This window comes from Chlorocebus sabaeus, chromosome 6, assembly GCF_047675955.1.
Source record: "Chlorocebus sabaeus isolate Y175 chromosome 6, mChlSab1.0.hap1, whole genome shotgun sequence".
In the NCBI taxonomy this organism is placed as follows: Eukaryota; Metazoa; Chordata; class Mammalia; order Primates; family Cercopithecidae; genus Chlorocebus; species Chlorocebus sabaeus.
In genome coordinates, this window is record NC_132909.1 from 10,519,469 (window position 1) to 10,544,715 (window position 25,247).

The 25,247-nt window shown below is 55.4% G+C and overlaps 1 protein-coding gene across 2 annotated transcripts; it reads left to right on the forward strand.

The window, feature by feature from the left end:
- The first annotated feature begins 236 nt into the window (after positions 1-236).
- MEIS3 (Meis homeobox 3) lies at positions 237-17,754 on the forward strand. Of its 2 annotated transcripts, none has more exons than XM_073016250.1 (13): positions 237-778; positions 2,629-2,801; positions 3,003-3,162; positions 3,263-3,313; positions 5,580-5,630; positions 5,815-5,964; positions 11,070-11,181; positions 11,370-11,518; positions 13,504-13,580; positions 13,796-13,854; positions 13,962-14,045; positions 14,395-14,462; positions 17,334-17,754. In XM_073016250.1, the coding sequence occupies exons 1-12, from the start codon at positions 767-769 to the stop codon at positions 14,442-14,444; spliced, it is 1,128 nt and encodes a 375-aa protein (XP_072872351.1). In that variant the 5' UTR covers positions 237-766; the 3' UTR covers positions 14,445-14,462; positions 17,334-17,754. The 2 variants fall into 2 exon arrangements, with proteins under 2 accessions (XP_072872351.1, XP_007995550.1); XM_007997359.3 differs by having other exon boundaries at positions 5,866-5,964; positions 14,395-14,464.
- Positions 17,755-25,247: the final 7,493 nt, after the last annotated feature.

Below are 25,247 nucleotides of genomic sequence, written 5' to 3' on the forward strand. Positions count from 1 at the left end.
AGAGGGAGACCCGGGGCGGGGTGGGGGGAGAGCGACCCGGAGCGAGCGCGGCGGGAGGGGCGGGGGCCGAGGAGGACGCGTCCCAGGGCGACTCCGATACAAAAGCCGCCGGGAGAGGCCGCGGGCCCGGGCGGGGCGGGGCGCGGATGGGGAGGGGGGAGGGGGGGGACGGGAGGGGGGAGGGGGGGACGGGATGGGGGAGGGGGGAGGGGGGAGGGAGGGACCCGCAGCCCCAGCCCCGCCCCGCCCCGCCCGGCCGCGCCGGCGGACAGTGGGTTAAGCATCTCCGCCGTGGAACTTCCGGATGTGACCACAGAGAGGGAGAGACCGGGAACGGGGAGCGCGGCCGCCAGCACCCCCGAGCCGCCGCCGGAGCCCCCGCCGCCCCGGGCTGCCCCCAGCCCCTCGCGGTCCCCGGTCTGTCCGTCTTGGGACAGTTCGATTCCCTCCGGAGCCCGGGGAGGGACGGGGGGGCCCAGGGGAGGGGGCCTCGGGCGCCCCGCCCGCGCCTGCTGCCCCCGCCCCAGCGGCGATGCGCTCCTGGCCGTGACCCCCGCTGGGGGCGGGAACCGGGGTCCATGCGCGGAGCCCCGACCCGGCCCGGCGCCTGCCGCTGACGGCGGCGGGGGTGGGGGGGCGCGCGCCCGGCCTCCTGCCCACCCCCTGGCGTCGACACTGCGGGCCGTCTGGGGCTGCGGCCCCGGGCTGCGCCCTCCCCCGCGGCCAGGCTCTGGAGGGACCCGGGAGCTGCCGCCGGCCTCAGCCCATGGCCCGGAGGGTAGGTCTCAGGGCGGGGACCCCGCGGCCCGGCCGCTTCCGCACCCCCTGTCCCTGCATCCCTCCTCTCCGGCGCTGGCCCCGCATCAGCCCATCCGTCCTCTCCACCACCTCTCTCTCTGCCCCTCCCTCCGCCCCTGGGTCTCCCAGTCCCTCTGTGCTCCCTCTCTGCCCCCAGGTGTCCCCTCTCCCTGCCCCTGGGCCTCGCCGCCTCCCCACCGTTTAGCTTCTTCTCCCTGCCTCAGTCTCTCCCTACCTCTCTGTCCCCCTCTGTCTGCCCCAGTCTCCCCCTCCTTTCTGCCTCTCTGTCCCCCTCTCTCTGCCCCGGGTCTTCCCCCTCTTTCTGCCTGTCTGTCCCCCTCTCTCTGCCCCGGTCTCCCCCTCCTTTCTGCCTCTCTGTCCCCCTCTCTCTGCCCCGGGTCTCCCCCCTCTTTCTGCCTCTCTGTCCCCCTCTCTCTGCCCCCGAGTCTCTCTGCTCTCTGTCCCTGGGCTTCCTCCTCCATCTCAGCCGCCCCCACCTCACCGTCCCCCTCCTTTTCTGCCCTCCGTCCTTCTCTTCGCTCTACTTTTGTTCCAAGCCTCCCCTGCCTCTCCAGGGCTAGGAGTGGGACAGGGGTGGGAGGGGCGGTCTCACCAGGCTGCTGGCCCCAGGGAGCCTCTCTCCTTGGGGATGGGAACGGGCATAGGAGACGGGGGAGGAGGTGCGCCCTTGCTTTGGGGGTTCTGGGCGGGCTGTGGGGACCGAGTTTGGTGAGTGTGCCATGAGCAGCGGGGAGCAGTTGGATTCAACTTCAGGGCACAGGAGAAGTTAGAAGAGGAAGAGGGAGAGAGTGGGACACGCAGAGCCAGGGTGCCCAGCCGGGCGAGGGCCGGAGGCAGGAACGTTCTAGCCTCTTCCCAGGGGAGTCCTGCTGCCTCTTTGAGCCTCCATGTCTTCATCACTGAGGAAGGGATTTGACCTGACCTAGTGAAAGGTGCCCCAGGCTTCCCAGGTGCATGGTTCTGTGATGACGGGATGCGGGCGTCCCACCCCATAATGGTGTTTTTCTTGGGTGCGAAAGGGTGTCTCTGTGGTGGTGCCTAGTGACCCTCTCCAGCAACAAGTGCTGACAGCGTGAGCCAGGCCCTGTGCTAAATGCCTCCTTCATTCATTCATTCATTCGTTCATGTGCTAAATGTCTCAATCATGCATTCATTCCTGTGCCTGGTGTTAGGCTGTGTGTGTGTGTGTGCATGTGTGCGTGTATGGGGGGGATTTGGGTGTGACTGACACACGAGCGTGCACGTGGGTTGGTGTGTATGGCTGTGTCTCCGTGTGTGGTGGATTCACGTGGCGAGTGGGGTGTGACATGTTGTTGAGACTTTACTCTGATGTGCATATCTACCAACTGTGAAATGACATAGAAGACGGGCAGGCTTCGTATGTGTACTTTGTGTACAACAATGCGCGGTTCCTGCAGGAGGTGTCCATGGATTTCCCTCTCTGTCTGTCTCTCTCTGTCTCTGTCTCTGTTTCCATCTCTGTCTCCATCTCTGTCTCCATCTCTGTCTTCTCACGCCACTCTCTCCATCTCTCTTCCCTCCCAGCCAGACCCTGCCATCTCTCCCTCTGGGTCCTCCTGCCCGCATGTCAGGAATCTCTGCCTGGACGGGGTCCTCACTCCCACCCAGACAGCTCCAGGGGACCTGGAGGGCTCAAAGGGGCAGGGCTCAGACACTTGGGGACCAGAAGCGGGTTTCTGGGACACAGAGAGGCATCTCCTGGGTTCCAGGATAGAGAAGCTCCTCAGCCGAGTTTCGGGGTGCTGACCCCTCCCTGGGACTCCCCCTTCTCTTCTCACCTTCGCCCAGTACGATGAGCTGCCGCACTACCCAGGCATCGCGGATGGCCCCGCAGCCCTGGCTGGCTTCCCAGAGGCAGTGCCCGCGGCACCAGGGCCCTACGGCCCACAGCGGCCTCCCCAGCTGCTGCCCCCAGGCTTGGACAGTGACGGCCTGAAGAGGGAGAAGGATGAGATCTATGGGTGAGTGGGGGCCGGTCTCAGGCTCCTGTCTCTCTCTCTGTCTTCTGTTTGTTTGCTCCCTGGGTCTGTTTCCATCTCTGTGTATGAGTCACTGTCTCCTCTCCGGGTCTCTTGTCCCCTTCCCAGCTGTTCTGCACCTTGCAGCCCCTCCATTCACCCCCCAGCCTCTCCCTCGACCTCTCTCCTTTCCTGCCTCCCCAGACACCCGCTCTTCCCCCTCTTGGCCCTGGTCTTTGAGAAATGTGAACTGGCTACATGCTCTCCCCGTGACGGGGCTGGAGCTGGGCTGGGGACACCCCCCGGCGGCGACGTCTGCTCCTCTGATTCCTTCAATGAGGACATCGCTGCCTTCGCCAAGCAGGTGGGCACCCCCCACCCGCCAAGCACCGCACCGGAGAGCCAGCGAGGAGGGTTGGGTGGAAGGTGGGACATCCCCTGCCGGCTTCTCTCTTCCCTCCCAGGTTCGCTCTGAGAGGCCCCTCTTCTCCTCCAACCCAGAACTGGACAATCTGGTGAGACCCAAGCTCTCCCCCACACTCCCTCCTACGATGGATCTCCTGTCCTGACTCCCCATCCCTGGGGTTGGTTGAGGGGGTGCAGAGAGGAGGCCACCTGGTCCATGTTCCCAAATGGCCATGATTGTTGCCCACATGCCATGTGGTACAGCCTAGAGTCTGAGAACGGGACCCATGGCCCGAGTTCAAATCCCAGCTCTGCCACTCACCAGCTCTGTGACCCAGGGCAAGTCTCTCTGTGTCTCCGTGCCTGGCGTCCCGTCTGTGACGTGTGGCTGGTAGTAATTTCTGTCTTGGAGGGCTGCTGTGGGGATTTAATGAGTGAATGCAAGTCAAGTGCATGGGACAGCACCTGGCACGGCATAGGGCTGAAAAAGTGTCTGATGTTCTGTCCGTCAGAAGAATAGTACCCATGCCAAAGTGAGCGCAGGGACTGCTTCCCAAGGAGAGGAGGCTGGGTGCGGCAGCTCACACCTGTAATCCTAGCACTTTGGGAGACCAAGGCCAGGAGATAGCTTGAGGCCAGGGATCAAGACCAGCCTGGGCAATGTAGTGACACCCCATCTCTACAAAAACATTTAATTAGCAGGGTGTGGTGGCACACACCTGTGGTCCCAGCTACTTGGGAGGCTGAGGCAGGAGGATCACTTGAGCCCCAAGAAGTCAAGGCTGCAGTAACCCTTGATCAGCTCCACTGCACACCAGCCTGGGCAACAGGGCAAGACCCTGTCTCTCATAGATAGCTAGAAAAAGAGAAAGAGGCCAGTCGCTGTGGCTCACACCTGTAATCCCAGCACTTTGGGAGGCTGAGATGGACAGATCACGAGATCAGGAGATCGAGACCATCCTGGTTAACACGGTGAAACCCCGTCTCTACTAAAAATACCAAAAAATTATCTGGGCGTGGTGGTGGGCACCTGTAGTCCCAGCTACTCTGGAGGTTGAGGCGGGAGAATGGTGTGAACCTGGGAGGCGGAGCTTACAGTGAACCGAGATCGCGCCACTGTACTCCAGCCTGGGCGACAGAGCGAGACTGTCTCAAAAAAAAAAAGAAAAGAAAAAAGAGAAGAGAAAGAAAAACAAAGGGAGGGAGGGAAGGAGAGAGGGAGGGAGGGAGAGAGGGAAGGAGGGAGAGAGGAAGGGCTGGGTGCAGTGGCTCATGCTTGTAATCCTAGCACTTTGGGAGGCCGAGGCCGGCAGATCACAAGGTCAGGAGTTCGAGACCAGCCTGACCAACCTGGTGAAACCCCCTGTCTACTAAAAATAAAAAAATTAGCTGGGCGTGGTGCACTCGCCTGTAGTCCCAACTACTCGGGAGGCTGAGGCAGGAGAATCGCTTGAACCCGGGAGGCAGAGGTTGCAGTGAGCCAAGATCCTGCCACTGTACTGCAGCCTGGGCAATAGGGCAAGACTCTGTGTCAAACAAACAAAAAAAGAAAAATAAAGAAAGAAAGGAAGAAAAGAAAAAAGAAAAGAAAAAAAAGAGAAGAGGCCGGGCACGGTGGCTCATGCCTGTAATCCCAGCACTTTGGGAGGCCGAGGCAAGTGGATCACCTGAGGTCGGGAGTTTGAGACCAGCCTGGCCAACATGGTGAAACTCTGTCTCTACTAAAAATACAAAAATTAGCTGGGCACAGTGGTGCATGCCTGTAGTCCCAGCTACTCGGGAGGCTGAGGCAGGAGAATCACTTGAACCTGGGAGGCGGAGGTTGCAGTGAGCTGAGATCGCTCCACTGCATTCTAGCCTGGATGACAGAGCAAGACTCCATATCAAAAAAGAAAGAGAAAAAAGAAGATAGAGAAGAAAGGAGGGAGAAATACTCCAGCTTCTCCCATCCTTTACTCCCCAAGCTCTTGCCAGGGCTTCCTATTGGCCAAACCCTTTATCAAAGGGCTCTGGGAAATGTAGTTTGCAGGTGGGCGGGGCCTGGAGCTGGGGGCCAACAGGCAGCGGGTGGGAATGCCAGTCTGAACGGCTCACCTTAGCTCTCCCACTTTGTGATGGGCCCTTTTTCATCTCTTGCTACCATTGTCTCTACCTCTGAATCTAACACCCACTGTTTCCTTAATTCTGCACGGCATCTCTGTTCTCTCTTTCCTCTCTGCGCCTGGTGTCTTTGTCGCCCTGTCCCTGTCATTTTATCTCACTCTTTCTGTTTCTCTGTCTCTCCTCTCTTCCTCTTTCTCTTCCTCTTCCTTCTTCCTCCCTTCTCCCTCCCCCGATTCCCTCTGTCTTCCCCGACCTCCTATCCCGAGTTTTCAGATGATCCAGGCCATCCAAGTGCTGCGGTTCCACCTGCTGGAGCTGGAGAAGGTGAGTGCGTCTCACCCCCCAACAGCCTCACTTGCCCACCTCATCCCACCCCCTCTCGTCGCCTCTGCCTGCCACCTTCCAGCTCTCTCCCCACTGGAGTTGAAGCAGAATGCCGCCCCTGTCCCTGTACACCCCAGCCCTGCCCCCCCCGGGTGGCCCCCCCAGTACCCCGGTGCCCCCCCAGGTCCACGACCTGTGCGACAACTTCTGTCACCGCTACATCACCTGCCTCAAGGGAAAGATGCCCATCGACCTGGTCATCGAGGATCGGGACGGCGGTTGCAGGGAGGACTTCGAGGACTACCCAGCCTCCTGCCCCAGCCTCCCAGACCAGGTGGGCCTGGGACGGGCACCAGGCATATCGCCCTGCAGCCACAGCTGTGCCTGGACACTGCATGAGGGCATATGCACACTACACAGCCTCAGACGCAGCCACAGTCAGCCTGATCGCGGGGCACGCATATGCACACAGCCACGTACCCACTACACCACAGCTGTGCAGACTCGGATGCGGCTGGGCGGCGGTGCGCACACATGTGCACACCAGCAGCTGCAGATACCACCCACAGACTCGGCTACACCCACACAGGTCCACACACAGCCACACCAACTCAGCAACAGCCATTTCTGCTCACAGCTGGACAGTAGCATCCACCGTGTACTCACACACACCCCCCAGCCATACGACAGCAGCACAGAACACACAGCCGGGTTCTGGACGCCATTCTCGATTGTGTGTGTGTCCACCACATATGCACCCCCACTCCAGTCACACGAAACAGCCACACAGATGGACATAGAGCCCAACAGCCCGAGGTACTGCCTGGCAAACTCAGATATAACCACGCTTGGGCCCGGACTGACCACGGCGCCCTCTTGCACACACGTGACCCTGGTCACGTAACAGTCGGGCTGCAGCCGAGATCGCACACACACACCACTCACAGCCACACGGCCCCAGATTCATCCACACAGACTTGGAAATAGACTCAACAGGCTCAGGTGGGGCCACAAAGAAACCCAAAGAAGCAACTCAATAAGGTGGCACCATCTCAGACGCAGCCTCACTACAGTTTTATCCACTTAGGACACCAGACGGCAAACACGCACAGCACAGCCGTGTGGATCCCGACTCGCCACGGCTACATACAGAGTAGCGGGGCGAAGCCTCGAGGAAAAGTCACATGAGAGCCACACCCAGGCAATCCTACTGTCAACACACCTGGCAATGACATCTTCACAGCACACGCACACCCACTCCACACCCCCTCAGATACACTCACAGGACAACCACCCCACAGCCAGACACACCCAGACACAGTCCCGGAGCCTTTTTTTTTTTTTTTATGGAGTCTCAGTTTGTCACTCAGACTGGAGTGCAGTGGTACAATCTCAGTTCACTGCAGCCTCTGCCTCCAGGTTGAAGCGATTCCCCTGCCTCAGCCTCCCGAGTAGCTGGGACTACAGGTGCCTGCCACCACGCCCAGCTAACTTTTGTATGTTCAGTAGAGATGGGTTTTCACCATGTTGGCCAGGCTGGCCTCGAACTCCTGACCTCAAGTGATCATCCCACCTCAGTCTTCCAAAGTGCTGGGATTACAGGCGTGAGCCACCGTGCCTGGCCAAGTCCTGGAGCCTTATACCCACTCGCACAGGAATCGCGACAGCAGTGTCACATACAAGACAACCAAACCTTCAAACTGCAGTCACAGAAAGAAAAATGTAGCCTGATGATGGCTGGGCGCAGTGACTCACTCCTGTAATCCCAGCACTTTGGGAGGCTGAGGCGGGCAGATCACGAGGTCAGGAGTTTGAGACCAGCCAGGCCAACATGGTGAAACCCTGTCTCTACTAAACATACCAAAAAAAAATTAGCCGGGCGTGGTGGCACGTGCCTATAATCCCAGCTACTCGGGAGGCTGAGGCAGGAGAATCGCTTGCACCCGGGAGGCGAAAGTTGCAATGAGCCGAGATCGCGCTATTGCACTTCAGCCTGAGTGACAGGGCAAGACTCTGTCTCAAAAAAACAAACGAACAACAACAAAAAAAACCCAACAATGGCCGGGCGCGGTGGCTCACACCTGTAATCCCAGCACTTTGGGAAGCCGAGGCAGGCAGATCACGAGGTCAGGAGATCGAGACCATCCTGGTGAACACAGTGAAACCCCATCTCTACTAAAAATACAAAAAAATTAGCCGGATGTGGTGGCGGGCACCTGTAGTCCCAGCTTCTTGGGAGGCTGAGGCGGGAGAATGGTGTGAACCCAGGAGGCGGCAGAGCTTGCAGTGAGCCGAGATCACGCCACTGCACTGTAACCTGGGCAACAGAACACGACTCTGTCTCAAAAAAAAAAAAAAGAAAACCCAACAACAAATTAGCTGGATGTTGTGGCGTGTGCCTGTAATCCCAGCTACCTGGGAGGCTGAGGCAGGAGAATCACTTGAACCCAGGAGGCGGAAGTTGCAGTGAGTCGAGATCTCACCACTGCCCTCCAGCCTGGGCAACAGAGTGACACTCTGTCTCAAAAAAAAAAAAGGGTGGGAGGGGGTGTGGTCACCAGAACCGGAGAGAGGAGCAGATTGCTTGACAGCGGCTGAGATTTTTGGTAGAAGAATACAGCTAATCTAAAACCACAGGTTGGGCAGATTTAACCCAACCTTAAACTGAAGAAGAAGTGTTACTGCAGTCCATATGGGTGAGCTGACCTCCTGGCGCACGGAGCTGGGTGGAGGGTAAATCCTGCCGATTGTCAGTTCCTCAAAGCGTGTTGGAGTTTGCATAAAGAAACGACGAGGCTGGCTGCAGTGGCTTCACGCCTGTAATCTCAGCACTTCGGGAAGTCGAGGCAGGAAGATCGCTTAAGCCCAGGAGTTCGAGAGCAATCTGGACAACATCGTGAAATCCCATCTCCACAAAAAATAAGAAAAATTAGCCAGGCGCAACTGTAGTTCCAGCTACTTGGGAGGCTGAGGCGAGAGGATTGCTTGAGCCCAGGAATTTGAAGCTGCAGAGAGCTAAGATTGCACCACTGCACTCCAGCCTAGGTGACAGAGCAAGACTCTGTCTCTTAAAAAAAAAAAAAAAAAAAAAGAGAAGGCTGGGCACAGTGGCTCACGCCTGTAATTCCAGCATTTTGGGAGGCTGAGGCGAGTGGATCACTAGGTCAGTAGTTTGAGACCAGCCTGGCCAACATGGTGAAACGCCATCTCTACTAGAGATACAAAAAATTAGCCAGACATGGTGGCACGTGCCTGTAATCCCAGCTACTCAGGAGGCTGAGGCGGGAGGATCGCCTGAACCCAGGAGGTGCGGGTTTCAGTGAACCAAGATCATGCCATTGCACTCCAGCCTGGGCGACAGGGCAAGACTCCGTCTCAAAAAAAAAAAAGAAAAAGAAAAAGATAATACATAATACAGCCCGAGACCCCCTTACCTACAATTCTGAGACCCCTTGGCTACAATCTCTGAAACTTCAAAGTTTTGGATTTTGTCCCATAAATTTAGTGCAAACTCATTTGGCAGCAAAAACGGACCCGAACTACTGAGGGGCTATTTATAGCCTTTATTCTACTTAGTTAAATATTCATCCATGTTGCTGTGGAAATGTTAATGAGTTTGATGACGAGGTTGTGCCCCAGAGCCTGCCTGGGACGGCTGCGAACTGCATGGTGCATGCGCTGATTTACTGCCTAAAAATGTGAAATGGGCCCGGCGCAGTGGCTCACACCTGTTATCCAAGACTTTGGGAGGCAGAGGTGGGCGGATCACTTGAGCCCAGGAGTTCGAGATCAGTCCGACCAACATGGTGAAACCCCGTCTTTACTAAAAATACAGAAATTAGCCAGGCATGGTGGCAGGCATCTCTAATCCCAGCTACTTGGGAGACTGAGGCACGAGAATCACTTGAACCCAGGAGGCAAATGCTGCAGTGAGCCTAGATCATGCAACTACACTCCAGCCTGGGCGACAGAAGGAGACACTGACTCAAAATAAAGTTAAAAATGTGAAATGTTCTGAATCCTGAGACACTTCTGGCCCCAAGGATTTTCGATAAGATGCCATAGACCTGTGTAAGGTCGTCTTGTTCGAGCCTCTATGTAGATGAATTCATCATTGAATACTGGCCACACTCCGTCATGATTATTATTATTATTATTATTATTTTTTTTTTTTTTTTTGAGACGGAGTCTCACTCTGTCGCCCAGGCTGGAGTGCAGTGGCCGGATCTCAGCTCACTGCAAGCTCCGCCTCCCGGGTTTACGCCATTCTCCTGCCTCAGCCTCCCGAGTAGCTGGGACTACAGGTGCCCGCCACCTCGCCCGGCTAGTTTTTTGTATTTTTTTAGTGGAGACGGAGGTTCGCCGTGTTAGCCAGGATGGTCTCGATCTCCTGACCTTGTGATTCGCCCGTCTCGGCCTCCCAAAGTGCTGGGATTACAGGCTTGAGCCACCACGCCCGGCCTACCATCATGACTATTATTATCCTTCGTTTTCTTTTCCTCTTGCTTTATTTATTTATTTATTATTATTTTTTTGAGACGTAGTCTCACTTTGTCACCCAATCCAGGCCGGAGTGCAGTGGTGCGATCTTTGCTCACTGGAACTTCTGCCTCCCAGGTTCCAGCGATTCTCCCGCCTCAGCCTCCCGAGTAGCTGGGATTACAGACACCCACCATCATGCCCGGCTGATTTGGTATTTTTAGTAGAGACGAAGTTTCACCATGTTGGCCAGGCTGGTCTTCAACTCCTGACCTCAGGTGATCCGCCTGCCTCAGCCTCCCAAAGTGCTGGGATTACAGGCGTGAGCCACCGTGCCCAAGCCGGCCTAGTTTTTGTATTTTTAGTAGAGATGGGGTTTCACCATGTTGGCCAGGCTGGTCTCAAATGCCTGACCTCAGGTGATCTGCCTGCCTCAGCCTCCAAAAGTGCTGGCATTACAAGCGTGAGCCACCGTGCCTGGTCCTGTCCTTCATTTTCCAATTAAGGAAACGGAGGCTCAGAGAGGGGAAGTGACCTGCCCAAGATCACACAGCCAGGAGGGAGGCAGGGACTGGCTTCCCATTCAGGAGTCCTAGCTCCAGAGTCCACGCCCCAAGCCTTAGCACTAACTTTTTTTTTTTTTTGACATGGAGTCTTGCTCTGTCACCCAGGCTGGAGTGCAGTGGCACAATCTTGGTTCACTGCAACCTCTGCCTCCTGGGTTCAAGCGATTCTCCTGCCTCAGCCTCCTGAGTAGCTGGGACTACAGGTACGTGCCACCACACCCAGCTAATATTTTGTATTTTTTAGTAGAGACAGAGTTTCACCATGTTAGCCAGGATGGTCTTGATCTCTTGACCTCGTGATCCACCCGCCTTGGCCTCCTAAACTGCTGGGATTACAGGCGTGAGCCACCGTGCCCGGCCGCCTTGGCACTAACTGCTAACTCTTGTTTTCTAGAATAATATATGGATTCGAGACCATGAGGATAGTGGGTCTGTGCATTTGGGGACCCCAGGTCCATCCAGCGGGGGCCTGGCCTCCCAGAGTGGTGACAACTCCAGTGACCAAGGTGAGAATCTTGGGAGGTGGAAAGGAAACATGGAAGTCAGCCAGAGGATTGAAGTTAGATTGCAAGTAGGACTTTCGGAAGGGCAGAGATGGCTGGGGTGTGGAGTGGTGTCTTGGGGGAGAGTCCTAGGGCCCTCTGGTCCTCCACTCTTCACTGCCCACACACACAGCATGCCTGCCCTCCCTCAGGAGATGGGCTGGACACCAGTGTGGCCTCTCCCAGTTCTGGTGGGGAAGATGAGGACTTGGACCAGGAGCGACGGCGAAATAAGAAGAGGGGGATCTTCCCCAAAGTGGCCACCAACATCATGCGAGCCTGGTTGTTCCAGCACCTCTCGGTGAGAGCCCTACTGCCCGGGTGCAGGGTGGGCGTGGAGAGAGGGAGAAGGGTGGGCCACAGAGACCAAAACCCCAGAGACACCCAGAAATGGGAGACTGAGATGGCGGGAAATTTTTCGAGACTCTCTTGGAAGTGGAGAATTGTGACAGGATCCAGCAGCAGTGAGTGTCACCTATGTGCAGGTGCTGCTCAGGACACTTAACTCACTAAGTCCTCCCCGCAAACCATCCATTAACCCACGCATCAATCACCCACCCGCCCACCATCCACCCAGCATACCCTCGGAGGGAGGGGCTACTATTATCTCCATTTAGCAGATGAGGAGGAGACTGAGGAACAGAGAGGTTAGGAGACTAGCCTAAGGTCACACAGCCAGAAGTGGATTCAAATGCAGGCAGTCTGGCCTTAACCACTGCACCATACTGCTTCAAGGACACAGGAGAAAAATAGAGCCAGGAAGAGGCTGAAACAGAGAGACACAGAGACCAAGTCAGAGCAAGATGGGGACAGGGAGCGGCTGAGTCATAGAGGGACAGAGACAGACAGAAACTCAGAGGCAGGGAGGGACTGAATCCCAGAGAGAGAGAGATACAGAGACACACACGCACAGAGATAGTGAGACAGAGAGAGAATGTGAGAGCCACAGAGAGAGAAATGGAGGGCCAGACACAGTGGCTCATGCCTGTAATCCCAGCACTTTAGGAGGCCAAGGCAGGAGGATCGCTTGAGCCCAGGAGTTCGAGACCAGCCTGGGCAACACAGCAAGACCCCATCTCTAAAAAAAAAAAATTAGCCAGGCATGGTGGCACACACCTGTGATCCCAGCTACTCAGGAGGCTGAGGCTAGAGGATCGCTTGAGCCAGGGAGGTTGAAGCTGCAGTGAGCCATGAAGGCATTACTGCACTCCAGCCTGAGTAACAGAGGGAGAACCTGTTTTTAAAAAAAGAGACAGAGAAAGAAAGAAACGGATAGGGAGGGGCCGGGCGCAGTGGCTCATGCCTGTAATCCCAGCACTTTGGGAGGCCGAGGTAGGCAGATCACAAGGTCAGAAGATGGAGACTATCCTGGTTAACACGGTGAAACCCATCTCTACTAAAAATGCAAAAATGTAGCCAGGCGCGGTGGCGGGCGCCTGTAGTCCCAGTTACTTGGGAGGCTGAGGCAGGAGAATGGCGTGAACCTGGGAAGCAGAGCTTGCAGTGAGCCGAGATCGCACCACTGCACTCCATCCAGCCTGGGCCACAGAGCAAGACTCCGTCTCAAAAAAAAAAAAAAAGAAAGAAAGAAAAAGAAATGGATAGGGAGGACTGGGCGCAGTGGCTTACGCCTCTAATCCCAACACTTTGGGAGGCCGAGGCGAGTGGATCACAAGGTCAGGAGATCAAGACCATCCTGGCCAACATGGTAAAACCCCATCTCTACTAAAATACAAAAAATTAGCCGGGCATAGTGGCGCGCACCTGTAGTCCCAGCTACTGGGGAGGCTGAGGCAGAGGAATCCCTTGAACCCCGGAGGCGGAGGTTGCAGTGAGATGAGATCTTGCCACTGCATTCCAGCCTGGCGACAGAGCAAGACTCCATCTCAAATAAATAAATAAATAAATAAATGGATAGGGGGAGGGCCACACAGAGACTCTGACAGATTCAGAGGGGGAGGGGCTGGGCTTTGCTTCCCTCCCCCACGCCAGTGAAGCCCCCTCCTCCATGTCACAGGAGCCCCCCTCCCCCAATACGGTCTCTCTAATCGGATCTGGCCAATTAACCTCTAATTGCTGGAACAGGCGGGGGCTCGCAGGCATGTAATTGTCCCAAGCCTGGGGCTCCCTTGGCCTCCATCCTGGGGAGCGCAGAGACGCTCAGACGCGCCGGCTCTCCCACATGTCTGCCTGGGCTCCCCATCCCCCGGGCCGCGGTGGGCCAGACCGTAGGGTTCAGACTGCGGCCGGCCAGGCAGGCAGAGTGACTCTTGCTGGTGGCCGCAGCACCCGTACCCCTCGGAAGAGCAGAAGAAGCAGCTGGCGCAGGACACGGGGCTCACCATCCTGCAAGTCAACAACTGGTGAGTGGCCCAGGAGGGCCCGCGAGCCGGCCCGGGGCGGGAGCCCGGGAGCTGTCCGCGGTGCTGACGGAGACCCCGAGCCTGGCGGAGCCACTGCCCCTGCTCGCCCCGCCCTGCCTCCCCTGCCGCTGTCCTCCCGGCCCGCTCTGCGTTCGTTTTGGCCTCTCTCCCACTCCCTCTTTTCATTCCCCTCCGTTTCCATGACCGCTTCCCAGGTTCATTAATGCCCGGAGACGCATCGTGCAACCGATGATCGATCAATCCAACCGCACAGGTACAGGGGGAAGGCGGGGACGGAGAGCCTGGGGTTCTTAGGAGGGCGTCAAAGCTGGGTCCAGGGCTTCTTGGAGCTCAGCCTGAACCTCTGAACCCCCTTCGCAGGGCAGGGTGCAGCCTTCAGCCCAGAGGGCCAGCCCATCGGGGGCTACACCGAGACGCAGCCACACGTGGCCGTCCGGCCTCCGGGTAAGCCCCGCCGCCTTCGCTAGGCCCCGCTCCTGCGCACCAGCCCTCTGAAAGATGCCCACCTGAGATTCAATTCAAGCAGAATACAGTGTGTCACTTGCCTAGTGGAGAGCAGGTGATGCCAAGACAGATTTCCTGGTCCCCCACCTTTTCCTTACAACCTCATTTCTTCCAGACTTCAAGCCTTACACCTCAGAAGGCTCCACTTTTTCTTAAAGGGCCAGCACCTTCTTATGACTCAGTCTATCTTGGTAGAGGGATCCCCTGGTGTAGGAAGGGGTGGGGGAGACTTAGAGGCATCTGGGGGTGTCTCTGAAAGACCCACTTACCCTCCTTTCTTGTCTTCTAGGATCAGTGGGGATGAGTTTGAACTTGGAAGGAGAATGGCATTATCTATAGAGGCTGGATGCAGGAGAGGTGTGAGTGTCTAAGGGCTAGGGATTGTGCAATTCTCAAACTTCCATTAGACCTCAGGACTCCGAGAATGGGCACATCCAGAGTAGTGGGTCAGCCTGGGTCTCGGTACTGCGGGTTCCCTGAGGCTTGATGGGAAGATGTTTCATTCATCCATCTGTCCGTCCATCCATCCATCATCCGTCCTTCTCCTCCATCTATCCATCCATCTACCCATTCACTTACCCATCCATATCTTTATCCATCCATTACTCAGTTACTCATCCACCCACAATCCATCCATCCAAACCTAGTCCACCCACCTACCCACTCAATACCCATCTGACCACACATTCACCCACTTATTCCATTCATCTCTCCACTCACCAACCCACTCATCCATCTACCTCCACACTGACCAACCACCCACACATCTACCCGTTTATCTGTGCATTCACCCACCTCCCTACCCAGGCATCCACCCATCTACCCATCAACTCACCCATCCATCCACCCACACATCCCATTATCCATATATCCACCTACCCACCACCTAATATCCATCCATACATACATACATACATACACCCATTCATCTATGATACATGTCCAAACATAAATTGAGCCCTTGGCCGGGCGTGACAGCTCACGCCTGTAATCCCAGCACTTTAGGAGGCCAAGACAGGTGGATCACCTGAGGTCAGAAGTTCGAGACCAGCCTGGCCCCATCTCTACTAAAAATACAAAAATTAGCCAGGTGTGGTGGTGTGTACCCGTAGTCCCAGCTACTCTGGAGGCTAAGGTAAGAGAATCACTTGAACTCGGGAGGCAGAGATTGCAGTGAACTGAGATCAACCTGGGCAATAGAGTGAGACTCTGTCTAAAAAAAAAAAAAAAAAAAAAAAAATTGAGTCCTCACTCCATTCTGACATGCCTCAGGTAGGGTCTGGATCTTGAGAAGATTCTGGTCTTGTGGAGAAGTTGGCAACCCCAGTGATAATCCAGTGCCACAGTTCAAACAATAAAACATAGTTTCCGCATAGGAAGGAGTCATCAGCTATCTCTGGGGTATCAGGGAAGACTTCCTGGAGGAAGTGACCTCTGGATGGGGCACTGAAGGATGAATAGGAGTCCACTGCGCAGAGTAGGGAGTAATGTGGAAGGGGGGCATTATTTGACTCTCCCAGGCCTTGAGTCTCCTGTGGCCTGGTATGCTGGCGGCACTTTACAGCATCTTATTTAGTCCTTACCATGACCCTGAAAGGGAGAGACTATTACAGTCTTCATTTCACAGATAAGAAGACTGAGGTTCAGAGAGAAGAGGTCACTTGCACAGGTCTACTTACCCTGCTTACAAAAGCAGGGGGAACAGCATGTGCAAAGGCCCAGGGTGGGGAGGCAGCCTGGAGTTTCCAAAGCACACATCCGAGTTTGACTCTCTCTGGATTAAACCATTTGTGGCTTCCTAGTGCCATCTGGACAAAGTCCCAATTCCTTAGTTTAGTATCCATCTGTCCGTCCATCCCCTGAGCTACTCTGTGCCCAGCCCTGTGGTGGGTGATACTGGGGACACAACAGTGACCATGACAGCCCCAGCCCTGCCCTTATGGGGCACAAAGTCCAGTGAAGGGGACAGACCCATCCCCAGATGGTGATGCTCCAGAATGGACAGGGCTGGAATGGTGAAGCCCAGGAACTGGAGGAGCTCACAGGGAGCGGGCGTTGGACCTGGGATGGGGGGAGGTCCAACCAGGACCTAGAGAGGGCTTCCTGGAGGAGGGGGCATCTGACCCAGACTGGAGGATTCAAGGAAGGCTGCCTGGAGGAGAGGACTTTGGAGGTGAGACCAGAAGAATGGGAGGAGTGAGGCAGTGCCAAGGCCAGGAGAACTTGGAAGTCTTGTGGCTGTGAGACAGTCCTAGCCCCCTGCACACAAGGAGGAAGTTCTCCTTGGGCTGGGTTGAGGCAGGTGGCCGGACAGGTGGCTAATGAATTCAGGGCCAGCAGAAAGGCCCTGAGAATGAGAGTGGAGGCCTGCACAGGGCTTATGTGTGGAGGCGGGTGCTGGAGGCCGAGCCTGGGAAAAAGAGACAGGTAGGTGTATCCAGGCCAAGTAGGGCAGTGGGAGACTCAGCTCTGCCATGGCCAAGCGTGGATGGGGATGGTCTGGGGTGAGTGTCAGAGGGCCTTTGGATCAGTAGTGATGGAGGGGCCTTCTCACCCCACTGCCCGGATGTCCAGAGGGCTCTTTTCTCCACTCCTTTCTGTCTCCTTTTCTGTCTGTCCACTCCTGAGCATGATTTACTGTAGCCTCAACCTCCCTGGGTTAAGTGATCCTCTGGCCTCAGCCTCCCAAGTAGCTGAGACTACAGGTGTGCACCACCATACCTGGCTAATAATCATTTTTATTTTTATTTTTATTTTTGTAGAGACAGGGGTCTCACTTTGTTCCCCAGGCTGGTCTCGAACTCCTGGGCTCAAGCAATCCTCCTGCCTCTGCCTCCCAAGGTGCTGGGGTTACAGCGTGAGCCACCGCACCTGGCCTCCTCTCTCTCTCTCTCTGTTTTGTCTATTTCCGTATGACTCCTTCTCTCTCTTCCCATGTCATTCTCTCTGATTCCTTCCAGGTCTCTCTCTGTCCCACTCTGCCTGTCTCTCTCCTTGTTCTCTGTCTCTGTCTGTAGGTCTCCCTCCCTCACCTCCACTCTGATTCTCTGTCTCCCTCTTTCTCATCACTGCGTCTCTTCTCTCTGTGGCGCTCGCACATCCCCGCGCCATTCCCTGCCAGCCACTCTGTGTCCCCCTCACGTTGGGGCTGATGAGGGATGCACAGATGGGCTGGGATGGGGCCAGGCCCCCTCCCGCTCCTGACTTGGCCTCTCCTCCCCTCTCCAGAGACCCAGCCTCCGGCTGTGACCCCCGGCCTCCCACCTGGTTCTGGTTCCCGCCTGGTCCTCCAGCTTCAGGACCCCACCTCCAAAGGCCCCTCCGCTCAACGCCTACCTCCCTAGGGCCCTGCTGGGACATGAGTGCCCACCCAAGAGGCTCTCAAGGACACCGGCAAGGCCTCCAGGCCCCAAGCCCCACTTCTGCCTTCACCTCTGCCTGGGACCTGAGCTGGGCTCCTGGGCCTTGCCAGAAGATGGCGGCTAGGGCCTCGCCGCCAGGACAGAGAAGGGACGGAGTGGCTGGGCAGTCAGGGAAGGAGGATCGCCCGGATCCGACATTTTGGAGAGATTCCTTCACCCTCCTGTCCCTCCACCTCCCTTCTCTAATTTCTTGGTTTTTTTTAATGATAAAGTCTTAAAAACACAGAGCCACCAACTGGAGTTCTTGTGTCTATTCCAAGATTTCAAATTCTTACCAATTTGAAGCTCATAAGTCACAAATAAGGATACTGATTGGCCGGGTGCAAGCGCGATGGCTCACGCCTGTAATCCCAACCCTTTGGGAGGCCAAGGCGAGTGGATCACTTAAGGCCAGGAGTTCAAGACCAGCCTGGGCAACATAGCAAGACCCCATCTGTACAAAACAAGCAAACAAATTGCCTGGGCATGGTGGTGCACGCCTGCGGTTTCAGCTACTTGGGAGCCTCCCAGAGTGCTGGAATTACAAACAAGAGCCACCAGGCCTGGCATAGACTCCACCTCTTAACTAGAGGGAACTGCAAAATTCCTGCGAGAGATGTGCGTGCAGGGGAGAATGAAGACTCAGGGCCACGCGTGTGTCACTTTACCAGCTGTGGCTCTCCGATCACGTCCTCTGTCCCATGGGAAATGAGCAGGTTAGGCATGGACAGCCTCACTTCCAAGGCGTCCAGATGGACATGGGTTCAAATCTCGCCTCTGGAATGCAACATGACTTCACCTGTCTGGACCCGTTTCCACATCTGGAGAATGGGGAGAGCGGCTGTGCCTGTGTTATAGAATGATTGTGCTGATGGTGGAGGTATTTTGAGGAACACATGGGGAACTGTGCCCCGTGTGTCAGTGCCCATCACAGGCAGAGGCTATCCTTTGTGACTAGGAAAACAGGCTCAGAAACCAGTGTGAGTCCCTTGGGGTTCTCAGCTTTCCAGACCTCTGTCCCCTCCAGCCCCCAGAGAGAGGGACCACCAAGGCAGAGTGTGGGTCGCTCCCCTGTTTGGCTCTGTCTCTCTCCCTCTGGTACCTTTTTTTTTTTTTTGAGAGGGAGTCTCACTTTCTTGCCCACACCAGGCTGGAGTACAATGGTGGGATCTCAGCTCACTGCAACCTCCGCCTCCTGGGTTCAAGCGATTCTCCTGCCTCAGCCTCCTGAGTAGCTGGGATTACAGGCATGCGCTACCACACCCAGTTAATTTTTGTATTTTTAGTAGAGATAGGGTTTCACCATGTTGGCCTGGCTGGTCTTGAACTCCTGACCTCAGGTGATCCACCCACCTCCACTTCCCAAAGTGCCGGGATTACAGGTGTGAGCCACCATGCCCAGCCATTCTTTCTGTCTGTCTTGTTCAGACCTCATCTCTCTCTGTCCCCTTCCCCACTGGAAACCCGCATCTTTGGGGCCTCCCCCCGCTTCTCCTTCAGAGTCCAGGTGACCTCTCTCCCGCAGACCCAGGCTGCTTCGTCCTGGCTCGCTGCCCTCCAGTCCCCTCTCCCAAGTGCCCCTCAGCCCCTCTGCCATCCAAGCACCCCCTTTGCCACCCTCTCCTTAGAGCCATCCTTGGACCGTCGAGTCTCTCGGGCACCCCCCACCATGCACACTGCTGCTCTGTGTTCAAGGCCCAAGGGGCACGTGTGTGGGTTTTTGAGGGACCCCTGGAGCCCCTTTGGGGTGGGCCACGATGGAGAGATTCGCACAGAGACACACACGTCGCTATGAACAGACACACATGCAAATATGCACATGCACACTCCGAAACATACACACATGAAGGATGCACAGAAGATATGCCACACTCAGCCAGGCGCACTGGCTCATGCCTGGAATCCCAGTACTTTGGGAGGCCAAGGCGGGCAGATCACCTGAGGTCAGGAGTTCGAGACCAGCTTGGCCAACATGGTGAAACCCCGTCTCTACTAAAATACAAAAAATTAGCTGGGTGGGATGGCGCCTGCCTGTAATCCCACCTACTCAGGAGGCTGAGGCAGGAGAATCAGGCTGGGAGGTGGTAGAGATTGCAGTGAGCTGACATCGCGCCACTGCACTCTAGCCTGGGTGACAGAGCGAGATTCCGTCCCAAATAAAAAAGAAAGAAGGAAAATATCTGCTGAGCAGAAGAGTGAATGAACAAAATCTCAGGATATGCCAGGAGTGATGGCTCACGCCTGTGATCCCAGCATTTTGGGAGGCCGAGGCGGGCAGATCACTTGAGGACAGAGACCAGCCTGGGCAATATGGTGAAACCCCATCTCTACTGAAATATAAAAATTAGCCAGGCGTGGTGGTGCATGCCTGTAATCCCAGCTACTTGGGAGGCTGAGGCAAGAGAATCCTTTGAACCTGAAAGGCGGAGGTTGCAGTGAGCTGAGGTCATGCCATTGCACTCCAGCCTGGGTGACAGAGCGAGACTCGTCTCAAAAAAGGAAGAAAGGGACAAGTGTCACAAAAAGCAGAACAGGCACAGGATGAGAGAATGGGCTACCACTTTTATGACCTTATGGAGCCCTTCAGTGAGGGCCGTGTCCCGGGCTGTGTTCTAGGAACCGTATACCTGAGAATCTGTTAAACCCTATGGCAGCCCCGGGAGGTGGGTGCCATCACGGTCCCCATTTCCCAGACGAGGAAGCAGGACCAGAGAGGTGAAGCGGCTCATCCAAGGTCACACAGCTGGAGATTGTGGGGCTGGGCTCCATTTGAACCCAGGCAGCCTGGCTGTAGGCCCTGGGCACCAACCACTGTGCTTCCAGCCTCTTTTTTTTTTTGAGATGGAGTCTCGCTCTCTCTTGCCCAGGCTGGAGTGCAATGGTGCGATCTCAGCTCACTGCAACCTCCGTCTCCCAGGTTCAAGTGATTCTTCCACCTCAGCCTCCCGAGTAGCTGTAATTACAGACACCCCCCATCATGCCCAGCTAATTTTTGTACTTTTGTAGAGATGGGGTTTCACCAAGTTGGCCAGGCTAGTCTTGAACTCCTGACCTCAAGTGATCCGCCTGCCTCGGCCTCCCAAAGTGCTGGGATTACAGATGTGAGCCACTGTGCCTGGCCTGATTTTTAATTTTTTAATTGCTTTTGTTTGTCTTTGAGATAGGGTCTCACTCTGTAACCACGGCTCACTGCAGCCTCAAACTCCAGCACTCCAGCAATCCTCCTTCCTCAGCCCCCCCAGCAGCTGAGACTACGGCCACAAACCACCATGCCTGGCTAATTATTTATATTTGTTGGTAGAGATGGCTTTTCACTGTGTCTCCCAGGCTGGTCTTGAACTCCTGGGTTCAAGCTGTCCACCTGCTTCAGCCTCCCAAGACGCTGGGATTACAGGCATGAGCCACTGCACCCGGCCTGATACTGTTTTTGTGACTATGATGAGAGTTTTATCTCTTCCCAAAACTCCCCCGGACTCAGGTGGGATGGGTGATGGGTAGACAGCAGGAAGGACTTCAAACAATCACCCTCCCTTAAAGGCAGGTGGGGGAAGGAATATGAGGGAGGGGCAGGGCCAGGCCAAAGCTTTGAGGTCGGCTGAGAGGGGAGGCAGTTGTTTAGTGTATCTCCTGCGTGATGCAGGGGAGAGGTCCCAGCCGCTGGGACACTGGGAAGTGGGGGAGGGGACAGCTCTTCTCTTCCCCTCCTCCCCCTTTTCCCAGAACCTGGAAATGCCTCTCATTAACTTAATCCTGTCTAATTAAACCAATTGGATGTGCCTGGGGAGAAGGGAAATTGGGTGGGAGGTTTATTGTAACTAAAAATACCTCCCCCACTTCCTGCCAGGAGGAAGCAGCCGCTGGACCTGCGTGTACGGTAGGTGGGCATTGCAGAGCAGGAGGGGCCCCTGGTCCAGGGGCATCCTGGGTCATGGGGGTGAGGACCCAGGGGATAGGCAGGCGGGGCGTGGGGGCTGCGGTCGTTGTGTGTCTGACCCCTGTGTTTCCTCTCGGCCTGTGGACTTGGAATGTGGTGGTCGAGGGCAGCGGTGGAGGGATGTCGGTGTGGCTGGAGCCACCGCCCGTGTGTCCCGTTGCTGAACATGGTGTGTGTGTCGCTGAGTGGCATCATCCGTCACACGTGCCTTGGTATAGGTTGTGTGTCTCTGTGTAGGTTCCTGCCTATGATGACGAGACTGCACTTGGGTTGGGACTGTGTGAAGAGCTGGTCTCTATCAACCGTGTCTGTGTCCATGGCATCATTGTGTCGCAATCGCTCTCCTCCTAGGTCCGAACTTACAGTGGGACTTTGGGAGGCCGAAGTGGGTGGATCACCTGAGGTCAGGAGTTCAAGACCAGCCTGGCCAACATGGTGAAACCCTGGCTCTTTTAAAAGTACAAAAATTAGGGTGGGCACGGTGGCTCTCGCCTGTAATCCCTGCACTTTGGGAGGCCAAGGTGGGCAGATCACCTGAGGTCAGTAGATCGAGACCAGCCTGGCCAACAAGATGAAACCCCATTTCTACTAAAAATACAAACAATTAGCCGGGTGTGGTGGCAGGTGCCTGTAATCCCTGGCTACTCAGGAGGCTGAGGCAGGAGAATGACTTGAACCTGGGAGGTGGAGGTTGCAGTGAGCTGAGATTGCACCACTGCACTCCATCCTGGGTGACAGAGCAAGAATCGGAAAACCTGACTCCAATGGGGATAATTGGATCTCAGGGTGGCAGGGAGCAAGTCACCGAAATTAATCACCAAAGGCAAGGTGGGCATCGTTACCGCTTGCACAGCAGAGTCCAAGCAGCCATCAGAGTGCTATGACTTGGCCGGGCAGTGGCTTATGCCAGTAACCCCAACACATTGGGAGGCCCAGGTGGCAGAATCTCTTAAGGCCAGGAGTTCGAGATTAGCCTGGGCAACATAGTGAGACCTGTCTCTACAAAAACATTTAAACAATTAGCCAGATGTGGTGGTGCTGGCCTGTGGTCCCAGCTACTGGGGAGGCTGAGGCAGGAGGATCACTTGAGCCCAGGAGGTCGAGGCTGCAGTGAGCTGTGATTGTGCCACTGCACTCCAGCCTGGGCAATAGAATGAGACCCTATCTCTAAAGATAATACATTTTTAAAAAGAATTCCAGGAACCCACCCCTAAAACCAGCCCTTCCCCACCCTCTGCAGAATAAAGGCCCCATCAGAAGGGACATGCTGGGCGTCAGGGTCAGAGGAGGAAAGTCGGAGCTAAGACCTGAAGGATGATGAGCTGTCAGGTGGGTGGAGGGGAGAAGCTCAGGAGACCGGGAAGGGGAAGGCGGAGGTGCACAGGCCCTGACGGGACAGAGGGAGCCGCAGGAGGGAGGCCGGCATGGTGGAACCTTAGGGGAAGGCAATGATCCTGCCTCCCTCCAGGGGGCGCTGAAGAGCCGTAGATTTCTTTCTGTTAACTGCTTTATTGAGACTTGTATCATACGTAAAATTCACCCATTTAAAGCGTACAGTTCAATGGCTTTTAGTGTATTTATAGGGTTGTGCACCTGTCACCACAATCAATTCTAGAATATTTTCAACATCCCCAAAAGAAACTCTGAACGCCCTAACAGTGATTGCTGGCCCCCAGTCCTTGGCAACCACCAATCCCCTTTCTGTCTCCATGGGTTTGCCTATTCTGGACATTTCACGTAAGTGGAATCACGCTACACTGCCCTTTGTGACTGACTTCTTTCAGTAGCATGTCTTCCAGCTGTAGTGTCTGTCAGTCATTCCGTTTTTGTGTGTGTGTGTTTTAGTTTTGTTTCTTTTTTAGAGACAGGGTCTTGCTCTGTCCCCCAGGCTGAGTGCAGTGTTGTGATCTCAGCTCACTGCAACCTGGATCACCCAGGCTCAACTGATCCTCCCACCTCAGTCTCTCGAATAGCTAGGACTACAGGCATACGCCACCACGCCCAGATAATTTTTGTATCTTTTGTAGAGATTGGGTCTCACTATGTTGTCCAGGCTGGTCTCCATCTCCTGGGCTCAAGCCTCAGCCTCTCAAAGAGCTGGGATTAAAGGTGTGAGTCACCACGCCCAGCCTGTTATTCCTCTTCATTGCCGAATGATATTCCATTGTCCTGCAAGAACTTTGAGCAGAGAAGGGACAGATTCGGGCCAGTGCTTTATCCCGCCAGTGGATTACAGGGCATAGGACCGGTTGAATTGTGTCCCGCCAGAGGGTGTGCTAAACTCCTCCTCCCAGCGCCTGGGCATGTGACCTTATTTGGAAAAAAGGTCTTTTCAGATGAGGTCACAGGGTGGGCTCTGGTCCAACATGGCACGTGCCCTTCTACAGAAAGGGACTGCTGGCAGCCTGACAGAAGCTAGAATAGGCTGGGAAGACTCCTGGCAGGTTCCCGAAGGAGCTCAGCCCAGCCGACACCTTGACTTCCAATTTCTGGCCCCTAAGAATGTGAGATATCTGTTGTTTCAAGTCACCCAGTCTGTGGGGTTTTGGTACACAGGGAGGCAGAGCGGAGGCGAGAGGGTGACGAGGAGGGGAGGAGCACAGGGAGGGAGGGGCTCGTCCAGGGACTGCAGGAAGGTGCATAAAGGATATTGGGGCCCAGCAAGGTGGCTCATGCCTGTAATCCCAGCACTTTGGGAGGCCGAGGTGGGAGGGTCACTTGAGGTCAGGAGTTCGAGACCAGCCTGGCCAACATGGTGAAACCCTGTCTCTACTAAAAATGCAAAAATTAGCCAGGCACAGTGGCGGGCATTTATAATCCCAGCTACTCAGGAGGCTGAGGCAGGACAATCATTTGAACCCAGGAGGCAGAGGTTGCAGTGAGCTGAGATGGTGCCACTGCACTCCAGCCTGCATGACAGAGCAAGACTCCATCTAAAAACAAGAAAGAGATTGGTAAACAGAGCCAGGCATTTTGGAGTTGAGGGTGTCACCAAAATGAGCATGTGTCACCTTCCAGGGATGGTCAGTGTGTGGCTGCTACAGCACCTGGCAGGGGGTAAACGCCAAAACATGGCTGGGCGTGGTGGCTCACACCTGTAATCCCAGCACTTTGGGAGGCAGAGGCAGGAGGATCGCTTGAGCCCAGGAATTCAAGACCAGCCTGGCCAACACAGCAAAACACCGTCTCTACTAAAAATATAAAAAGTTAGCCAGGCATGGTGGCACACGCCTGTAGTCTCAGCTACTTGGGAGGCTGAATCTGGGAGGTGGAGGTTGCAGTGAGCCAAGATTGCCCTACTGCACTCCATCCTGGATGACAGTACAAGACTCTGTCTCAAATGACAGTACAAGACTTTGTCTCAAACGCTCACACACACACACACACACACAGCAGAAAATGGAGGGAGAAAGGACAGGGCCTATGGACAGGGTGCAGCAGGTGACAGAGAAAACCTATATCCATATTTCTGACTTGGGAAGTAGCCCTATTTGTCTCTGATGTCACAGGAGAAGAGTGACTGTCAAATGTTGGTTACTTTTCCTGTTGCCTTAGTGATCACTGTAGCTGATGTTTGCTGAGAACCTTTTATGTGCCAATCCCTGCTCTAAGCACGTGGACTAATGCATCAACTCTCAACAACAATGGATCTTTAACTTCCTTTTGCAAATGATAAAGTAGACATACAAAATGAGGATGACAATTCTCCTTGCCGACTCCCGGCCCATGGGGCTCTCTGTGATTCAGCAATGGTTGGCCCCTGGGGAGGGGAAACTGTGGCCTGGGTACTTGCACTATGTTTGTGCA